General features: G+C 43.2%; 1 protein-coding gene across 1 annotated transcript in view; it reads right to left on the reverse strand.

Annotated features, from left to right (window-relative positions):
• The window catches only part of LOC139581794 (netrin receptor UNC5A-like), a 643,974-nt gene that overhangs the window by 85,511 nt on the left and 536,219 nt on the right, over positions 1–22,244 (reverse strand). Inside the window, exon 11 of the mRNA XM_071411970.1 lies at positions 15,922–16,090. Coding sequence (XP_071268071.1) covers positions 15,922–16,090 — 169 coding nt within the window. The remainder of the gene's footprint in view (positions 1–15,921; positions 16,091–22,244) is intronic.

Raw genomic sequence — 22,244 nt, forward strand, 5'->3', positions numbered from 1 at the left:
TCAGTGATGAGCTATATTTTACAGGTCATCCCAGTGATGGGCTATATTTTACAGGTCATCCCAGTTATATATACTCTCAGTGACGAGCTATATTTTACAGGTCATCCCAGTGATGGGCTATATTTTACAAGTCCTCCCAGTCATATATACTCTCAGTGATGGTCTATATTTTACAGGTCATCCCAGTCATATATACTCTCAGTGATGAGCTACATTTTACAGGTCATCCCAGTGATGAGCTATATTTTACAGGTCATCCCAGTCATATATACTACCAGTGATGAGCAATATTTTACAGGTCATCCCAGTCATATATACTACCAGTGATGAGCTATATTTTACAGGTCATCCCAGTCATATATACTACCAGTGATGGGCTATATTTTACAGGTCATCCCAGTTATATATACTCTCAGTGATGAGCTATATTTTACAGGTCATCCCAGTGATGGGCTATATTTTACAGGTCCTCCCAGTCATATATACTCTCAGTGGTGGGCTATATTTTACAGGTCATCCCAGTGATGAGCTATATTTTAAAAGGTCATCCCAGTTATATATACTCTCAGTGATGAGCTATATTTTACAGGTCATCCCAGTTATATATACTCTCAGTGATGGGCTATATTTTACAGGTCATCCCAGTTATATATACTCTCAGTGATGAGCTATATTTTACAGGTCATCCCAGTGATGAGCTATATTTTACAGGTCATCCCAGTTATATATACTCTCAGTGATGAGCTATATTTTACAGGTCATCCCAGTGATGAGCTATATTTTACAGGTCATCCCAGTTATATATACTCTCAGTGATGAGCTATATTTTACAGGTCATCCCAGTGATGAGCTATATTTTACAGGTCATCCCAGTTATATATACTCTCAGTGATGAGCTATATTTTACAGGTCATCCCAGTGATGGGCTATATTTTACAGGTCATCCCAGTTTATATACTCTCAGTGATGAGCTATATTTTACAGGTCATCCCAGTGATGGGCTATATTTTACAGGTCATCCCAGTTATATATACTCTCAGTGATGAGCTATATTTTACAGGTCATCCGAGTGATGAGCTATATTTTACAGGTCATCCCAGTTATATATACTCTCAGTGATGGGCTATATTTTACAGGTCATCCCAGTGATGGGCTATATTTTACAGGTCATCCCAGTTATATATACTCTCAGTGATGAGCTATATTTTACAGGTCATCCCAGTGATGGGCTATATTTTACAGGTCATCCCAGTTATATATACTCTCAGTGCTGAGCTATATTTTACAGGGCATCCCAGTGATGAGCTATATTTTACAGGTCATCCCAGTTATATATACTCTCAGTGATGAGCTATATTTTACAGGTCATCCCAGTGATGGGCTATATTTTACAGGTCATCCCAGTTATATATACTCTCAGTGATGAGCTATATTTTACAGGTCATCCCAGTGATGAGCTATATTTTACAGGTCATCCCAGTTATATATACTCTCAGTGATGAGCTATATTTTACAGGTCATCCCAGTGATGAGCTATATTTTACAGGTCATCCCAGTTATATATACTCTCAGTGATGGGCTATATTTTACAGGTCATCCCAGTGATGGGCTATATTTTACAGGTCATCCCAGTTACAGTGGGGAGAACAAGTATTTGATACACTGACAATTTTGCAGGTTTTCCTACTTACAAAGCATGTAGAGGTCTATAATTTTTATCATAGGTACACTCCCACTGTGATGAAGGCTATATTTAATACAGGTCATCCCAGTTATATATACTCTCAGTGATGAGCTGATATTTTACAGGTCATCCAAGTGATGAGCTATATTATTACAGGTCATCCCAGTTATATGATACTCTCAGTGATGCAGAGCTGAATATTTGGTACAGGTCATCCTCAGTGATGGGCTATATTTTACAGAGATCATCCCAGTTATCATATACTCTCAGTGATGAGCTATATTTGTACAGGTCACTGCCGCAGTGATTGTGGCTAAATCCTTCATACAGGTCATCTCCAGATTATATCAGGTACTCGGGTCAGTCGATGAGCAATATGGATTTTACAGGCTCTATCCAAGTGATGAGCTATATTGGTTACAGGTCTGGATCCCAGTCATATATACTCTCAGTGATGAGCTACATTTTACAGGTCATCCCAGTGATGAGCTATATTTTACAGGTCATCCCAGTCATATATACTACCAGTGATGGGCTAAATTTGACAGGTTTAGGCTGTTTATTAGCATGTCTAGTCATGTATTTCCCCATAAGTGGTCCTCCCTGTCAGTCCATCTTCTGTTCTAACAGTATTGCTCTAGTGACCGGTCTTGCTGCCTGCCATAAGTTAAGGGACAGTGTCTGACAAACCACTCAACCTGCACATGTCCTCTACTGTATGCTTATTGTTATTGTTGAATGTATGGCTATTTTGACCCTTGGTTATTGTCGTTACTGTTGTCCCGTTGACAATTTTGATTCTCATTTTTATTTATTTTATATTGTAAATATTCAAAATAAGCTTTGGCAATATGTACATTGTTACGTCATGCCAATAAAGCGAATTGAATTGAATTGAATTGAGAGACAGAGAGAGAGACAGAGAGAGAGAGACAGAGAGAGAGAGACAGAGTGAGAGAGACAGAGAGACAGAGAGAGAGAGAGAGACAGAGAGAGACAGAGAGAGAGAGAGACAGAGAGAGACAGAGAGAGACAGAGAGAGACAGAGAGAGACAGAGAGAGACAGAGAGAGACAGAAAGAGACAGAGAGACAGAGAGACAGAGAGACAGAGAACCAGAGAAATAGAGAGAGAGCTATATCTGAGCCAGGGGCTGATGATTAAACGTGCAGCTATAACCTCAGACTTCGACAGGCCAATCTATCGCTCTGACATCCCATCGCCCACCTACATGGAGGGGTAAATCATTTATGCCCAATATTGAACATGAAAGAAGACCTACGCCCCAACACCTTCTCTACCTTCCCTCCTGACATTCCGAACTGTCGCTGCAGCCACCCGGAAATAAAAAACTACCTCCATCCCCTGCCCCAGCCAACCCCAGGCCAATAACCCCTACAAACAGTAAGCAGCCAAGAGAGAGAGAGAGAAAGAGAGAGACAGAGAGAGAAAGAGAGAGACAGAGAGAGACAGTGAGCACAGCACAGCCTCAGTGAGCACAGCCTTGCCATTGAGAAGGGTAGACACAGGAAAACCTGGCTCCCTGTAGAGGAAAGGCTGTGCAACCATTGCACCACAGCAGAACCTGAGACGGAGCTGCATTTCCTGACAAAATGTAAAAAATATAAAACAATTAGAGAGTGTCATTTCCCCAAATTTGAAACCCTTATTCAAGGTTTCAAAGACCTCTCTGATGAGGATAGGCTACCCGTCCTGTTGGGGGAGGACGCAGAGAGCTGTGGGTTGGCAGCGCACTACATTGCTGCCTGACATAAGTTGAGGTACAGTGTCTGACAGACCAATCAACGTGCACATGTACTCTACGTAAGCTTATTGTTATTGTTGAATGTATGGTTATTTTGACCCTTGGTTATTGTTGTTACTGTTGTCACGTTGACAATTTTGATTCTCATTTTTATATTGTAAATATCCAAAATAAGCTTTGGCAATATGTACATTGGTACGTCATGCCAATAAAGCAAATTAAATTTAATTGAAATTGAAAATTGACAGAGAGAGACAGAGAGAGAGAGAGAAAGAGAGAGAGAGAGAGAGAGAGAGACACAGAGGGAGAGAGAGAGAGAGATACAGAGAGAGAGAGAGAGAGAGAGAGAGAGAGAGAGAGAGAGAGAGAGAGAGAGAGAGAGAGAGAGAGAGAGAGAGAGAGAGAGAGAGAGAGAGAGAGAGAGAGAGAGAGAGAGAGAGAGAGAAACAAAAACAAAGAAGAAAGGCTTTCGAAAAAAGTACAATTATACAATTTTCTTAGCTAGCTAAGTTGTTTACCTGTTGTTAGGCAGTTGCTAGGGACTCTCCTGAAAGAAGCTAGCTAGCTAACAAGGAGAGAGAGAGAGAGAGAGGTCATGATCAGATGATCAGATGAGCTCCTGCATTTTTCAGCATTTTCTTTAAAAAAGATAGATTTAGAGTTAGTTAAACTTGGATTTTTTGTGGAACTGAGAGAGATACAGCTTCAACTGTATTCAACTGTAACTGACTTGATACAGCTTCAACTAGCACTGACGTGTCAAGTGAGAGGTGTCAAAGACCATTAGCCCAACAATGGCAGGAGAGTCGAATAGTCTACCCCAACCAAATGGAGAGGCCTTATAAGCTGCCTCCCGCTGTTCAGAGGTAATTAAAATACAGTACCCTGTGAGTGTAAAGAATGATAAGGCAAGAAAAGAGCACAAAATGAAGCTCCTTATGGAAAATCAAGAGACACTTTTTGCTGACTATTACAAAAATGGGAACATCAGCAACCTTATCTTCCACACAAACCATCCCCTGGCATGGCACAGTGCTATATTAGCACACTACCCCTCTGTTAAGAGAGGGGGGGTTAACGAGGGGTGGAAACTCAGGATACTTGACAACGAGGACTCTGAGTCAGCTAACATAAATCTATATAAGTCTGGAACAGTATTGGTACAGGGCAACCCCAAACAGTTTCAGCTGGACTTTCACCTAATCAAAGAATTAGCCCAGCAGGAGAAGCTCTCCCTTGATAAAGATACCCCCACCCCAAGTGGGTCAGACCAGACCTCCTCATCATATAACCCCACAGACGAGCAACCCTCAGCAGACAGTCAACCTCCCAGTACAGAGCACTTCTCCCTCATTGAAATGAAGGATAAATTCACCCAGCTGGAGGTAAGGCAGGTGGAGCTGGAACAGCAGGTGATTACACTCCAGTCAGCACAGACCCAGACAACAGTCCAGCACAACAACCCCTTAACCAGACCAGGAGAGCTGGAGGTGGAGAGAGACATATCTGCACTCTGGACAGTGGTGAGACAACTTCAACAGGAGAAAGAGCAGAAGCAGGAGCAGAACAAAGCACTAGAGGAGAGGATCAGACTGCTGGAGGAGAGGGAGAGGGGGATGGAGGAGAGGATCAGACTGCTGGAGGAGAGGTTGAGGGGGATGGCATGTGACAGAGAACAACCCACTAGGGAGGTGGCCATCCCCACAGAGACGCCAGCAGAACAGCCCACCTCAGCACCGGACAAAAGTCTCGACACCACAGCAGAACAGTCCACACCAGACCCTGACCATAGAGTCAACATCACAGCAGAACAGACAAAAGAAAAACCCCAAGCCCAGCAGCTCTCACCCCCCCTGAGCACCCCCCTTGTCAGCCACCCTGATAGCCCTCCTGACAACCCCCCCACACCCACTGAGAACAAACACAAGACACAGATTGTTCTCCTTATGGACTCAAATGGGAAATATATAGAAGAAAAAAAACTTTTTCCCAAACACAGTGTGTCTAAACTCTGGTGTCCAAACACCCAGCGCGCCCTAGACCTTCTGTCTGAGGACAAACTAGGCTCACCTAGCCACATAATAATACACACAGGCACAAACGACCTGAGAGCAAAGCAGGAAAGGGTGGCCACAGCACTGAAGGGAGTGATTGAAAAAGCTTCTTCTACTTTCCCCAATGCACAAGTGGTTATCTCCACCCTGCTACCACGAAAAGACTTCCACCCTGCTACAATACAGCGGGTAAACGCAAGCATTTCCCGTGACTGTGCCTCAAAACCAAATGTTTTCCTGGCCCACCACTCCACCCTGGACTTGAACAGCCTCTATGACCAGGTCCACCTCTATAAGGCAGCAGTGCCCACCTTTGTCCGGACTCTAAAGGACATCGCTCTCAAACGCAGCCCCAACACTTCACACAGGAGCAACAGATCAATAGACACCCCACCCAGACCAGCGAGACACCCTCCAAGACCTGCAGGACCCCCCCGTGGACCTACACATAGAGGACCCACGCCAAGAGGACTTACATCCAGACCACAGCACCCCCAGACACATCCACACCCCCACCCCAACCAATCAACACCCCCCCACATCAACCATGCCCACACCCCATTTAGGCCCCCTCAGATCAGACCTATGCCACTCCTGCCCACCCCATGCACCCCACCCCCGCAAAGAGGGCATCAACATGGAAGTCACACATACGCCCAGGTAGTGAGCGGGCAAACAGGCCCAACCCCCACTCTTACACTTGCCCAAGCCAACGGCATGTACCAGATGCTCAGCAGGCTCTGCTCACACTTACTGGCCTGAGGCCAAACCACACGGCCAACAACATTGGACACTTTATGGAACAAAAAGCCTTCACTATATCATCCTGGAATATCCAAGGCCTGAGGTCATCTGCCTTTGGCCTAAAGAGCAGGAACACGGACTTCACCAAAGAAATCGGTAATGCAGACATTGTCATCCTGCAAGAAACATGGTATAGCGGAGACGGACCCACTGGTTGCCCTCTAGGTTACAGAGAGCTGGTAGTCCCATCCACCAAACTACCAGGTGTGAAACAGGGAAGGGACTCAGGGGGAATGCTAATTTGGTATAGAGCAGACCTAACTCACTCCATTAAATTAATCAAAACAGGAACATTTTACATTTGGCTAGAAATTCAAAAGGAAATTATCTTAACAGAGAAAAATGTCCTCCTGTGTGCTACCTATATCCCCCCACTAGAATCCCCATACTTTAATAAAGACAGCTTCTCCATCCTGGAGGGGGAAATCAATCATTTCCAGGCCCAGGGACATGTATTAGTCTGTGGCGACCTAAATGCCAGAACTGGACAAGAACCTGACACCCTCAGCACACAGGGGGACAAACACCTGCCTGCAGGTGACAGCATTCCCTCCCCCATATGCCCCCCTAGGCACAACTATGACAACATAACCAACAAAAACGGGTCACAACTCCTGCAGCTCTGTCGTACGCTGGGTATGTACATAGTCAATGGTAGGCTTCGAGGGGACTCCTATGGTAGGTTCACCTATAGCTCATCTCTTGGCAGTAGCACTGTAGACTACTTTATCACTGACCTCAACCCAGAGTCTCTCAGAGCGTTCACAGTCAGCCCACTGACACCCCTATCAGACCACAGCAAAATCACAGTCTACTTGAACAGAGCAATACTCAATCATGAGGCATCAAAGCCAAAGGAACTGAGTAACATTAAGAAATGCTATAGATGGAAGGAATGCAGTTTGGAAACCTACCAAAAAACAATTAGGCAACAGCAAATTCAATCCCTTTTAGACAACTTCCTGGGTAAAATGTTCCACTGCAATAGTGAAGGTGTAAACTTGGCAGTAGAAAATCTTAACAGTATATTTGACCTCTCAGCTTCCCTATCAAATCTAAAAATCTCAAATAGAAAACCGAAGAAAATGAACAACAATGACAAATGGTTTGATAAAGAATGCAAAAATCTAAGAAATAAATTGAGGAACCTGTCCAACCAAAAACATAGAGACCCGGAAAACCTGAGTCTACGCCTTCACTATGGTGAATCACTAAAACAATACAGAAATACACTACGGAAAAAGAAGGAACAGCACGTCAGAAATCAGCTCAATGTAATTGAAGACTCCATAGACTCTAACCAATTCTGGGAAAATTGGAAAACACTAAACAAACAACAACACGAAGAATTATCTATCCAAAATGGAGATGTATGGGTAAACCACTTCTCCAATCTTTTTGGCTCTATAACAAAGAATAAAGAACAAAAACATATACATGATCAAATACAAATCCTAGAATCAACTATTAAAGACTACCAGAACCCACTGGATTCTCCAATTACCTTGAATGAGTTACAGGACAAAATAAAAACCCTCCAACCCAAAAAGGCCTGTGGTGTTGATGGTATCCTTAATGAAATGATCAAATATACAGACAACAAATTCCAATTGGCTATACTAAAACTCTTTAACATCGTCCTTAGCTCTGGCATCTTCCCCAATATTTGGAACCAAGGACTGATCACCCCAATCCACAAAAGTGGAGACAAATTTGACCCCAATAACTACCGTGGAATATGCGTCAACAGTAACCTTGGGAAAATCCTCTGCATCATCATTAACAGCAGACTCGTACATTTCCTCAATGAAAACAATGTACTGAGCAAATGTCAAATTGGCTTTTTACCAAATTACCGTACAACAGACCATGTATTCACCCTACACACCCTAATTGACAACCAAACAAACCAAAACAAAGGCAAAGTCTTCTCATGCTTTGTTGATTTCAAAAAAGCCTTCGACTCAATTTGGCATGAGGGTCTGCTATACAAATTGATGGAAAGTGGTGTTGGGGGTAAAACATACGACATTATAAAATCCATGTACACAAACAACAAGTGTGCGGTTAAAATTGGCAAAAAACACACACATTTCTTCACACAGGGTCGTGGGGTGAGACAGGGATGCAACTTAAGCCCCACCCTCTTCAACATATATATCAACGAATTGGCGCGGGCACTAGAACAGTCTGCAGCACCCGGTCTCACCCTACTAGAATCCGAAGTCAAATGTCTACTGTTTGCTGATGATCTGGTGCTTCTGTCACCAACCAAGGAGGGCCTACAGCAGCACCTAGATCTTCTGCACAGATTCTGTCAGACCTGGGCCCTGACAGTAAATCTCAGTAAGACCAAAATAATGGTGTTCCAAAAAAGGTCCAGTCACCAGGACCACAAATTCCATCTAGACACCGTTGCCCTAGAGCACACAAAAAACTATACATACCTCGGCCTAAACATCAGCACCACAGGTAACTTCCACAAAGCTGTGAACGATCTGAGAGACAAGGCAAGAAGGGCCTTCTATGCCATCAAAAGGAACATAAATTTCAACATACCAATTAGGATCTGGCTAAAAATACTTGAATCAGTCATAGAGCCCATTGCCCTTTATGGTTGTGAGGTCTGGGGTCCGCTCACCAACCAAGATTTCACAAAATGGGACAAACACCAAATTGAGACTCTGCATGCAGAATTCTGCAAAAATATCCTCCGTGTACAACGTAGAACACCAAATAATGCATGCAGAGCAGAATTAGGCCTATACCCACTAATTATCAAAATCCAGAAAAGAGCCGTTAAATTCTACAAACACCTAAAAGGAAGCGATTCCCAAACCTTCCATAACAAAGCCATCACCTACAGAGAGATGAACCTGGAGAAGAGTCCCCTAAGCAAGCTGGTCCTAGGGCTCTGTTCACAAACACAAACACACCCCACAGAGCCCCAGGACAACAGCACAATTAGACCCAACCAAATCATGAGAAAACAAAAAGATAATTACTTGACACATTGGAAAGAATTAACAAAAAAACAGAGCAAACTAGAATGCTATTTTGGCCCTAAACAGAGAATACACAGTGGCAGAATACCTGACCACTGTGACTGACCCAAACTTAAGGAAAGCTTTGACTATGTACAGACTCAGTGAGCATAGCCTTGCTATTGAGAAAGGCCGCCGTAGGCAGACATGGCTCTCAAGAGAAGACAGGCTATGTGCACACTGCCCACAAAATGAGGTGGAAACTGAGCTGCACTTCCTAACCTCCTGCCCAATGTATGACCATATTAGAGAGAGATATTTCCCTCAGATTACACAGATCCACAAAGAATTTGAAAACAAATCCAATTTTGATAAACTCCCATATCTACTCGGAGAAATTCCACAGTGTGCCATCACAGCAGCAAGATTTGTGACCTGTTGCCACAAGAAAAGGGCAACCAGTGAAGAACAAACACCATTGTAAATACAACCCATATTTATGCTTATTTATTTTAACTTGTGTGCTTTAACCATTTGTACATTGTTACAACACTGTGTATATATAATATAACATTTGTAATGTCTTTATTGTTTTGAAACTTCTGTATGTGTAATGTTTACTGTTAATTTGTATTGTTTATTTCACTTTTGTATAATATCTACCTCACTTGCTTTGGCAATGTTAACACATGTTTCCCATGCCAATAAAGCCCCTTGAATTGAAATTGAATTGAGAGAGAGAGAGAGAGAGAGAGAGAGAGAGAGAGAGAGAGAGAGAGAGAGAGAGAGAGAGAGAGAGAGAGAGAGAGAGAGAGAGAGAGAGAGAGAGAGAGACAGACAGACAGACAGACAGACAGACAGACAGACAGACAGACAGACAGACAGACAGACAGACAGACAGACAGACAGACAGACAGACAGACAGACAGACAGACAGACAGACAGACAGACAGACAGACAGACAGACAGACAGACAGACAGACAGACAGACAGACAGACAGACAGACAGACAGACAGACAGACAGACAGACAGACAGACAGACAGAGAGAGAGATTTTTTTAATTACATGGTACTAAACAGGCCTATAGATGGAGTGCAAACAGTACAGACATCTACCAAAAAGCAATTAGTAGCCAAAAAATACAATCTCTCCTGGACAACTTTTTAGCCTTAACATTCTCCTTCAGCAATGGTGTAAATTTGTCTGTTTGGAACATAAACTTTATATTTGACAAATGAGCCTCCTTGGCTAATTTAAAGAAGCATAAGAGCAAACCAGAAATAACAGATAATGAAAAATGGTTTGATAATGATTGCAAAAATCTAAGAAAGTCATTGAGAAATATATCTAATCAAAAACACAGAGAACCAGACAACAAAAATATACGCCTTCAATATGGGGAAACGCTGAAGCAATACAAACGCACCCTAAGCACAAAAAAGGAACAGCACATTAGAAATCAGCTGGCTGGAATTGAGGAATCCATAGAATCAAACCACTTCTGGGAGAATTGGAATAAATTAAACAAACCTCATCAGGAGGAATTGGCTCTCCAAAATGGGGATATGTGGAGAAATCACTTTGCAAACCTCTACAGCAATATAACAAAGAGCCCAGAACAAAAAGATATACAAGAAAAATTACAAATCCTTGAATTAACAGTCAAAGACTATCAGAATCCTGTGGATACCCCAATTACAGACGAATAATTATTGGAAAAACTATACGCTCTCCAACCCAAAAAGGCCTGTGGTGCTGATGGTATTTTAAATTAAATTATCAAATATACAGACCACAAATTCAAATTGGCTATACTCAAACTCTTCAACATTATCCTCACTGCAGGTATTTTCCCCGATATTTGGAACCTGGGATTGATCACACCAATCTATAAAAATGGAGACAAATTTGACCCAAATAATTACAGAGGAATTTGCATTAACAGCAACTTGGGGAAAATTCTCTGCAGTATTATAAATAGCAGACTGCATCATTTCCTTGACGAACACAACGTCCTGAGTAGAAGCCAGATTGGATTTCTAAAAAATTATCGACAAACAGACCACATTTACACCCTCCACACTCTAATTGACAAACATGTTAACCAAAACAAAGGCAAAATCTACTCGTGTTTTGTAGATTTCAAGAAAGCATTTGATTCAATTTGGCACGAAGGTCTTTTTTTATAAACTAATAGAAAGTGGTATTGGAGGGAAAACATATGATTTGATTAAATCAATTTACACTAAAAACAAATGTGCGGTTAAAATTGGCAACAAGCAAACAGACTTCTTCTCTCAGGGGTGGGGAGTGAAACAGGGCTGCCCAATAAGTCCAACACTATTTAACATCTACAATAATGAATTGGCAAAAACATTAGAAGAATCGGCAGCACCTGGTATCACCCTACACAACACTGAAATCAAGTGTCTGCTGTACGCAGATGACCTGGTGCTGCTGTCTCCCACTAAAGAGGGGTTACAACAGCACCTAGATCGTCTTCACAGGTTCTGTCAGACCTGGGCTCTGACCGTTAACCTAAAAAAACAAATATAATGATATTCCAAAAAAGGTCCGGACAAATATAAATTCTATTTGGACACTGTTCTATTAGAACACACCAAAAACTACACATATCTAGGACTAAATATCAGCAACACAGTTAGCTTTCACATGGCTGGGAATGAGCTGAGACAAAGCAAGAAGAGCATTCTATGCCATTAAAAGGAACATCAAAATCGAAATTCCAAATAAAATCTGGCTCAAAATGTTTCAATCAGTTATAGAACCAGTTGCTCTATATGGTAGTGAAGTATGACGGTCCAATCTCTAAAAATGAATGTACCAAATGGGACAAACATCCAATCGAAATACTGCATGCAGAGTTTTGCAAGACTGTATATAGACATACTCAGGCTGGTTATAGACAGACTATCACATTCAACCTAATGGAGTTATAGACCTCCTCAGTTATAGACCTCCTCAGGCTGGTTATAGACAGACTATCACATTCAACCTAATGGAGTTATAGACCTCCTCAGGCTGGTTATAGGCAGACTATCACATTCAACCTAATGGAGTTATAGACCTCCTCATGCTAGTTATAGACAGACTATCACATTCAACCTAATGGAGTTATAGACCTCCTCAGGCTGGTTATAGACCTCCTCAGGTTGGTTATAGACAGACTATCACATTCAACCTAATGGAGTTATAGACCTCCTCAGGCTGGTTATAGACAGACTATCACATTCAACCTAATGGAGTTATAGACCTCCTCAGGCTGGTTATAGACAGACTATCACATTCAACCTAATGGAGTTATAGACCTCCTCAGGCTGGTTATAGGCAGACTATCACATTCAACCTAATGGAGTTATAGACCTCCTCAGGCTGGTTATAGACAGACTATCACATTCAACCTAATGGAGTTATAGACCTCCTCAGGCTGGTTATAGACCTCCTCAGGCTGGTTATAGGCAGACTATCACATTCAACCTAATGGAGTTATAGACCTCCTCAGGCTGGTTATAGACAGACTATCACATTCAACCTAATGGAGTTATAGACCTCCTCAGGCTGGTTATAGACAGACTATCACATTCAACCTAATGGAGTTATAGACCTCCTCAGGCTGGTTATAGACAGACTATCACATTCAACCTAATGGAGTTATAGGCCTCCTCAGGCTGGTTATAGTCAGACTATCACATTCAACCTAATGGAGTTATAGACCTCCTCAGGCTGGTTATAGACCTCCTCAGGCTGGTTATAGACCTCCTCAGGCTGGTTATAGACAGACTATCACATTCAACCTAATGGAGTTATAGACCTCCTCAGGCTGGTTATAGACCTCCTCAGGCTGGTTATAGGCAGACTATCACATTCAACCTAATGGAGTTATAGACCTCCTCAGGCTGGTTATAGACCTCCTCAGGCTGGTTATAGGCAGACTATCACATTCAACCTAATGGAGTTATAGACCTCCTCATGCTGGTTATAGACCTCCTCAGGCTGGTTATAGGCAGACTATCACATTCAACCTAATGGAGTTATAGACCTCCTCAGGTTGGTTATAGACAGACTATCACATTCAACCTAATGGAGTTATAGTCCTACTCAGGCTGGTTATAGACAGACTATCACATTCAACCTAATGGAGTTATAGACCTCCTCAGGTTGGTTATAGACAGACTATCACATTCAACCTAATGGAGTTATAGACCTCCTCAGGTTGGTTATAGACAGACTATCACATTCAACCTAATGGAGTTATAGACCTCCTCAGGCTGGTTATAGACCTCCTCAGGCTGGTTATAGACAGACTATCACATTCAACCTAATGGAGTTATAGACCTCCTCAGGTTGGTTATAGACAGACTATCACATTCAACCTATACCGTAGCCCACATAGCCCACCTATCCTATTTAAAAAGGACTGACGACAGAAACAGATAAATTGGTTCAATTTCAACATACTGTGTAGCCTAGTAACCACACTTAAACTGCTCAAAGGTGTAAATCAAAAGGCTATTGCAAAACTACGTGGACAGTCGGCTGCATCACATATTCAGAACCGCTAGACAGTAACATAATAAAGTAAAGCACTGATCATTGAGAGCGAGATCAGATTGACTAATAAAAGGCTTGATCTATAAATTAAATAATTCAATAGGTAGACTAGTCTACAGAACTAAACCAATTCAAAAGGCCTGATTAGCATGAGCTCAATAACACAGCTAACGTCCCTGAGTCCCCCTCGGTACCCATTCACAAATCAAACGATGTTTTTGTTTTTTTTGTATTTAGTTTCAAAGCTCTGACGAAGGCCACGAGAACAAGAAACAGAAATTCCTACCGTAAAAAATAAATAAATGAAATACTTATTTCAAAGATGATTACGATGAAATACTTGTGATCATTTTTAAGAACGACAAAAATGACTTAGCCTACGTTCGATCACCACAGCACATCACCACAGCAGATCACCACAGCAGATCACCACAGCACATCACCACAGCAGATCACCACAGCAGATCACCACAGCAGATCACCACAGCAGATCACCACAGCACATCACCACAGCAGATCACCACAGCAGATCACCACAGCACATCACCACAGCACATCACCACAGCAGATCACCACAGCAGATCACCACAGCAGATCACCACAGCAGATCACCACAGCAGATCACCACAGCAGATCACCACAGCAGATCACCACAGCAGAAGCTGTTCCAAATGAAGTAGCCTCGTTGAGTTCTACAGTATGACTACTTCACTCTCAGCCCACCTCTTCCAAATGCATTGTGGTAAAGTCTAATTCTACTAGATGAAGAGGTGAGATGAGTACAACATCCTGGCATTTAAACCATACTAGATTTTAGAAAATGCACATACTGAGAAAGGGTCATGCTTGATGGCGTCGTTTCCTGGTATTCGTTGATTTCAGCAGCACATACCCCATATCTAACGATCAGCTGTACATACCCCATATCTAACGATCAGCTGTACATACCCCATATCTAACGATCAGCTGTGCTGTCGTCAAATGACTACGACATCCAGGCATTTAAAGTATACTTGATTTTCAAAAAGACACATTCTATCTCCCTCCCTCCCTCCCTCCCTCACTCACTCACTCGCTCTCACAGACCTCTCATTCGTCCACTCTCTCACGCTCCCTCCCCCCTCTCTCTCCCTCTCCCTCTCGCTCTACCTCTCTTTCTCTTTCTCTCTCCTCCTCTCTCTCTCCCCGCCTCCCTCCCTCTCTCTCCCTCTCACAGACCTATCATTCATCCTCTCCCTCTCCCTCCCTCCCCCCTCTCTCTCCCTCTCGCTCTACCTCTCTTTCTCTTTCTCTGTCCTCCTCTCTCTCACTACTCTGACATACCTTATTCCTGAGCCGACACACATACATTGAATAATTGATATGAAGGGTGAGGGAAGGTTGGATCTCTGCACTGCTTTCTAATGTAGTCTACAGGTAGAGTAGAGAGGGGAGCTGCTCTGTAGCCCAGAGACAGTACTGTATAGAGGGGTCTTTGTAATTGGTGTCAGGGGGTCAGGAACACAGGGTTTAAGAACTTTAAGAAGTACCTCGAGGTTATATGCAATTTAAATTGTCAGAGGAGACATTTGAAGAGAGAATTGAATTCCTTTTGGAGAATAACTGGCCACGATTGATATTTTTAAAATATTTTTATTTAAAAAAAAACCTTACAGCACTTGGTATTCCCAGGCGTTCTCCCATCCAAGTACTAACCAGGCCCGACCTCGCTCAGCCCCCCCCCCGGCCAAACCATCCTCTACCCTCTACCCCGGCTCCCTGTGATTGTTCTATTTCCTCAACACCAGTACAGTAGCACTGGTCCTATAGCTTCTGGGTGTGCTCAATTAGTTAGTTAAATCAGCTGTGTTAGTTGGGCTGGAACAAAAACCTGCAACAACAAAAAAAAGGGCTCTAAAAAATAAAGTAATCTAGCTATAATGCTGTTCCTCTCACGTGTGTGTGTGTGTGTGTGTGTGTGTGTGTGTGTGTGTGTGTGTGTGTGTGTGTGTGTGTGTGTGTGTGTGTGTGTGTGTGTGTGTGTGTGTGTGTGTGTGTGTGTGTGTGTGTGTTCTCACCTCCCAGACTCCTTCGTAATTCTGTTTCTTCAGCCTGATGGCCCAGTTCTCAGGACAGGCGTCAGAACAATGGTCCATACTGAGAATGGTTGGCCGCGTCAGAACCACCCCCGGAGGACCACAGCTCACTATGGGACTCAGCAGGGTCTGGCAGCCCACCAGGGGTAACCTGCATGGGTGGAGAGAGAGGAGGGGTTATGGGGAGTAGGCAGAGGGGAGGAGGGCGTAGGTGAGGGTAGGGGCAGAGGGGAGACGGGAAGAAAGGTTGGTAGAGGGTACAGGGCAGAGGGGAGATGGTAGGAGAGGGTGGTAGAGGGTCGTGGGGAAGGGTTAGATGAGGGTAGGGTGGGAGGGCAGAGGGGGTGTAGAAGGATTAAGTGAGGGCAGAGGCCAGAGGGTGGTGTATAAGGGTTGGGGGAGAGATGTTGGGGTGGGAGAGAGAGTTAAGGGAGCAAGGTGGAGGAGGAAAGACAACAGGGCTTTATTCATGAGTTGTTTACAGTCACTAATGATCTGATGCGAGTCTACTTTACCTTCATATATCTAGATAATCTGCAGTAGCTAGCTAGTGGTACAACCCTTTACATCAGTGGAGCTGGCTAACTGGTACTGGTGCTGTGAGCTGCAATGATCCTTGTTAACCTTTTCTCAATAGGGGGCGCTGTTGGCACTTTGTAATAATTTCGTTCCCAAATTAAACTGCCTCGTACTCAATTCTTGCTCGTACAATATGCATATTATTATTACTATTGAATAGAAAACACTCTCTAGTTTCTAAAACCGTTTGAATTATATCTGTGAGTAAAACAGAACTGGAGTTGGAGCAATTTTCCTATGAGGATGTGAGAATGCTGAAATCTGCAAGCTGTTCTGAGGTCAGTTTATTAAGGCCATGCAGTGTGAAGAATAAGCTGCAGTCATACTCTATGGTAATAAACAGCCTCCTGGTCAGGCTCCGTAGACGTGCACATCGCCCACCGCTCCTGAATATACTACTCGCCAATGTCCAGTCTCTTGACAACAAGGTAGACAAAATTCAAGCAAGGGTTGCGTTCCAGAGAGACATCAGAGATTGTAACATCCTCTATTTCACGGAAACATGGCTCTCTCGGGATATGTTGTCGGAATCGGTTCAGCCACCGGGCTTCTCCATGCATCGCGCCGACAAAGATAAACAACTCTCTGGGAAGAGGAAGGGGGGGGGGGGTGTATGCTTTATGATTAACACCTCATGGTGTGATCATAACAACATGCAGGAACTCAAGTCCTTCTGCTCACCCGACCTAGAATTCCTTACAATCAAATGCCGGCCATATTATCTGCCAAGAGAATTCTCATCAGTTATCGTCACAGATGTGTACATTCCCCCTCAAGCAGACACCACGACGGCCCTCAAGGAACTTCACTGGACTCTATGTAAACTGAAAACCATATATTCTAAGGCTGCATTTATTGTAGCTGGGGATTTTAACAAAGCAAATTTAAGAACAAGGCTACTTAAATTCTATCAGCATATTGATTGTAGTTCTCGCGGGGTTAATACACTCGATCACTGCTACTCTAACTTCCCGGATGCATACAAAGCCCTCCTGCGCCCTCCCTCTCGCTCCTACCGTCTTATGGGCAGAAACTCAAACAGGATGTACCAGTAACTAGAACCATTCAATGCTTTTCTGACCAATCGGAATCCACACTTCAAGATTGTTTTGATCATATGAACTGGGATATGTTCCCGTCAGCCTCAGAGAACAACATTGACCAATATGCTGACTCGGTGAGTGAGTTTATAAGAAAGTGCATTGGAGATGTTGTACCCACTGTGACTATTAAAATCTACCCCAACCAGAAACCGTGGATGGATGGCGGCATTCGCACAAAACTGAAAGCGCGAAATGAGGTCTGGGAATATGTCAGAATATAAATTGTGTAGTTATTCCCTCCGCAAGGCAATCAAACAAGTGGAATGCCGGTACAGGGACAAAGTGGAGTCACAATTCAACGGCTCAGACACGAGACGTATGTGTCAGGGTCTACAGGAAATCATGGACTACAAAAAGAAAACCAGCCACGTCACGGACACCGACGTCATGCTTCCAGACATATTAAACACCTTCTTTGCCTGCTTTGAGGATAATACAGTGCCACCGTTGTGGCCCGCTAACAAGAACTGCGCCCCCCCCTCTCCTTCTCCGTGGCCGATGTGAGTTAAACATTTAAACGTGTTAACCCTCGCAAGGCTGCTGGCCCAGACGACATCCCTAGCCGCGCCCTCAGAGCATGCGCAGACCAGTTGGCTGGTGTGTTTACGGACATATTCAATCGCTCCCTGTCCCAGTCTCCTGTCCCCACATGCTTCAAGATGTCCACCATTGTTCCTGTTCCCAGAAAGCTACGGTAACTGAACTAAATGACTACCGCCCGGTAGCACTCACTTCTGTCATCATGAAGTGCTTTGAGAGACTAGTCAAGGATCATATCACCTCCACCTTACCGGTCACACTAGACCCACTTCAGTTTGCTTACCCCCCAATAGGTCCACTGATGAAAAAATGTTCCATCACACTGCACACTGCCCTATCCCATCAGGACAAGAGGAATACCTATGTAAGAATGCTATTCATTGACTACAGCTCAACATTCAACACCATAGTACCCACAAACTCATCATCAAGCTGGAGTCCCTGGGTCTCAACCCCACCCTGTGCAATTGGCTCCTGGACTTCCTGACGGGCCGCCCCCCCAGGTGGTGAAAGTGGGAAACAACATCTCCATTTTGCTGATCCTCAACACTGGGGCCCCACAAGGGTGCGTTCTCAGCCCTCTCCTGTACTCCCTGTTCACCCGCGACTGCGTGGCCATGCACGCCTCCAACTCAAACATCAAGTTTGCAGACGACACAACAGTTGTAGGCTTGATTACCAACAACGACGAGACAGCCTACAGAGAGGAGGTGAGGGCCCTCGGACTGTGGTGTCAGGAAAATAACCTCTCATTCAACGTCAACAAAACAAAGGAGATGATCGTGGATTTCAGGAAACAGCAGAGGGAGCAGCCCCCTCTCCACATCGACAGGACCGCAGTGGAGAAGGCAGAAAGTGTTAAGTTCCTCGGCGTACACATCATAGACAAACTGATATGGTCCACCCACAAAGACAGTGGGGTGAAGAAGGCACAACAGCGCCTCTTCAACCTCAGGAGGCTGAAGAAATGTGGCTTGTCACCTAAAACCCTGACAAAGTTTTAAAGATGCACAATCGAGAGCATCCTGTCAGCCTGGTATGTTAACTGCACCGCCTTCAACCACAAGGCTCTCCAGAGGGTAGTGAGGTCTGCACAACGCATCACCGGGGGAAAACTACCTGCCCTCTATGACACCTACAGCACCCGATGTCACAGGAAGGCCAAACAGATCATCAAGGACAACAACCACCCGAGCCACTGCCTGTTCACCCCGCTGCCATCCAGAAGGCGAGGTCAGTACAGGTGCATCAAAGCTGGGACCGAGAGACTGAAAAACAGCTTCTATCTCAAGGCCATCAGACTGCTAAACAGCAATTACTAACTCAGAGAGGCTGCTGCCTACATTGAGACCCAATCACTGGCCACTTTAATAAATGGATCACTAGTCACTTTAAACAATGCCACGTTAAATAATGCCACTTTAATAATGTTTACATATGTTACATGAATCATATCATATGTATATTTTGATTTGATTTGATTTGTACTGTATTTTATACCATCTATTGCACCATCCATATATGTATATATACAGTTGAAGTCAGAAGTTTACATACACCTCAGCCTAATACATTTAAACTCAGTTTTTCAAAATTCCTGACATTTAATCCAAGTAAAAATGCCTTGTTTTACGCCAGTTAGGATCACCACTTTATTTTAAGAATGTGAAATGTCAGAATAATAGTAGAGAGAATGATTTATTTCAGCTTTTATTTCTTTCATCACATTCCCAGTGGGTCAGAAGTTTACATACACTCAATTCGTATTTGGTAGCTGTCACGTTCTGACCCTAGTTATTGTGTTAATTGTTTGTTTTAGTGGGTCAGGACGTGAGTTGGGTGAGCATTCATTGTTTTGTGTCTGGTTTGTCTATTTCTGTGTTTGACCTGATATGGTTCTCAATCAGAGGCAGCTGTCAATCGTTGTCCCTGATTGAGAACCATATTAAGGTAACCTGTTTGGTGTTGGGTTTTGTGGGTGATTGTTTTTTCCGTGTTAGTATTCGTGCCACACGGGACTGTTTTCAGTTTGGTCACGTTTGTTGTTTTTGTATCTTGAAGTGTTCAGTTTACTTTCATTAAAATATGAACACTTTCCACTCTGCGTCTTGGTCCGATCCCTACACCTCCTCTTCGTCTGAGGAATCTGCCGTAACAGTAGCGTTGCCTTTAAATGGTTTAACTTGGGTCAAACGTTTTGGGTAGCCTTCCACAAGCTTCCCACAATAAGCTTCCCACAATAAGCTTCCCACAATAAGCTTCCCACAATAACTTCCCACAATTCCTCCTGACAGAGCTGGTGTAACTGAGTCAGGTTTGTAGGCCTCCTTGCTTGCAATACCTTGACTTTGTTGTCCTTAAGCCATTTTGTCACAACTTTGGAAGTATGCTTGGGGTCATTGTCCATTTGGAGGACCCATTTGTGACCAAGCTTTAACTTGCTGACTGATGTCTTGAGATGTTGCTTCAATATATCCACATAATTTTCCTGCCTCATGGTGCCATCTATTTTGTGAAGTGCACCCGACCCTCCTGCAGCAAAGCACCATCACAACATGATGCTGCCACCCCCGTGCTTCACGTTTGGGATGGTGTTCTTCAGCTTGCAAGCCTCCCCCTTTTTCCTCAAAACATAACGATGGTCATTATGGCCAAACAGTTGATCTTTATCCCCATGTGCAGTTGCAAACCGTAGTCTGGCTTTTTTATGGCGGTTTCGAAGCAGTGGCTTCTTCCTTGCTGAGTGGCCTTTCAGGTTATGTCGATCTAGGACTCGTTTTACTAAGGATATAGAAACTTTTGTACCTGTTTCCTCCAGCATCTTCACAAGGTCCTTTGCTGTTGTTCTGTGATTGATTTGCACTTTTCGCACCAAAATATGTTCATCTCTAGGAGACAGAACGCGTCTCCTTCCTGAGCTGTATGACGGCTGCGTGGTCCCATGGTGTTTATATGCGTACTATTGTTTGTACAGATGAACGTGGTACCTTCAGGTGTTTGGAAATTGCTCCCAAGGATGAACCAGACTTTTGGAGGTCAACAAATTTTTTTCTGAGGTCTTGGCTAATTTCTTTTGATTTTCCCATGATGTCAAGCAAAGAGGCACTGAGTTTGAAGGTAGGCCTTGAAATAGATCCACAGGTACACCTCCAATTGACTCAAATTATGTCAATTAGCCTATCAGAAGCTTCTAAAGCCATGACATAATTTTCTGGAATTTTCCAAGCTGTTTAAAGGCACAGTCAACTTAGTGTATGTAAACTGACCCACTGGAATTGGGATACAGTGAATTATAAGTGAAAAAATCTGTCTGTAAACAATTGTTTGGAAAAATTACTTGTCTCATGCACAAAGTAGATGTCCTAATCGACTTGCAAAAAGTATAGTTTTTTTTAACAAGAAAATTGTGGAGTGGTTGAAAAACGAGTTTTAATGACTGCAACCTAAGTGTATGTGAACTTCCAACTTCAACTGTACATATTCTCAGTCAACCCTTTACATGTGTGTGTATTAGGTAGTTGTTGGGGAATTGTTAGATTACTTGTTAGATATTTCTGCACTGTCGGAACTAGAAGCACAAGCATTTCGCTACACTTGCATACACATCTGTTAACGGTGTGCATGTGGCTAATACAATTTGTTTTGATTTAATTTGATTTAAACACTGAGAATAAGCTGCAGTCTTACTCTATGGTAATACACTACAGTCTTACTCTATGGTAATAAACTACAGTTTTACTCTACGGTAAGAAAATACAGTCTTACTCTACGGTAATACACTACAGTCTTACTCTATATTAATAAACTACAGTCTTACTCTATGGTGATAAACTACAGTCTTACTCTATGGTAATACACTACAGTCTTAGTCTATGGTGATACATGACAGTCATACTCTATGGTAATAATCTACTGAGAATAAACCACAGTCTTACTCTACAGTATTAAACTACAGTCTTACTCTATGGTGATAAACTACAGTCTTACTCTATGGTGGTAAACTACAATCTTATGCTATGGTGATAAACTACAGTCTTACTCTATGGTGATAAACTACAGTCTTACTCTATGGTGGTAAACTAC

Source organism: Salvelinus alpinus, chromosome 7 (assembly GCF_045679555.1).
Source record: "Salvelinus alpinus chromosome 7, SLU_Salpinus.1, whole genome shotgun sequence".
Lineage (NCBI taxonomy): Eukaryota > Metazoa > Chordata > Actinopteri > Salmoniformes > Salmonidae > Salvelinus > Salvelinus alpinus.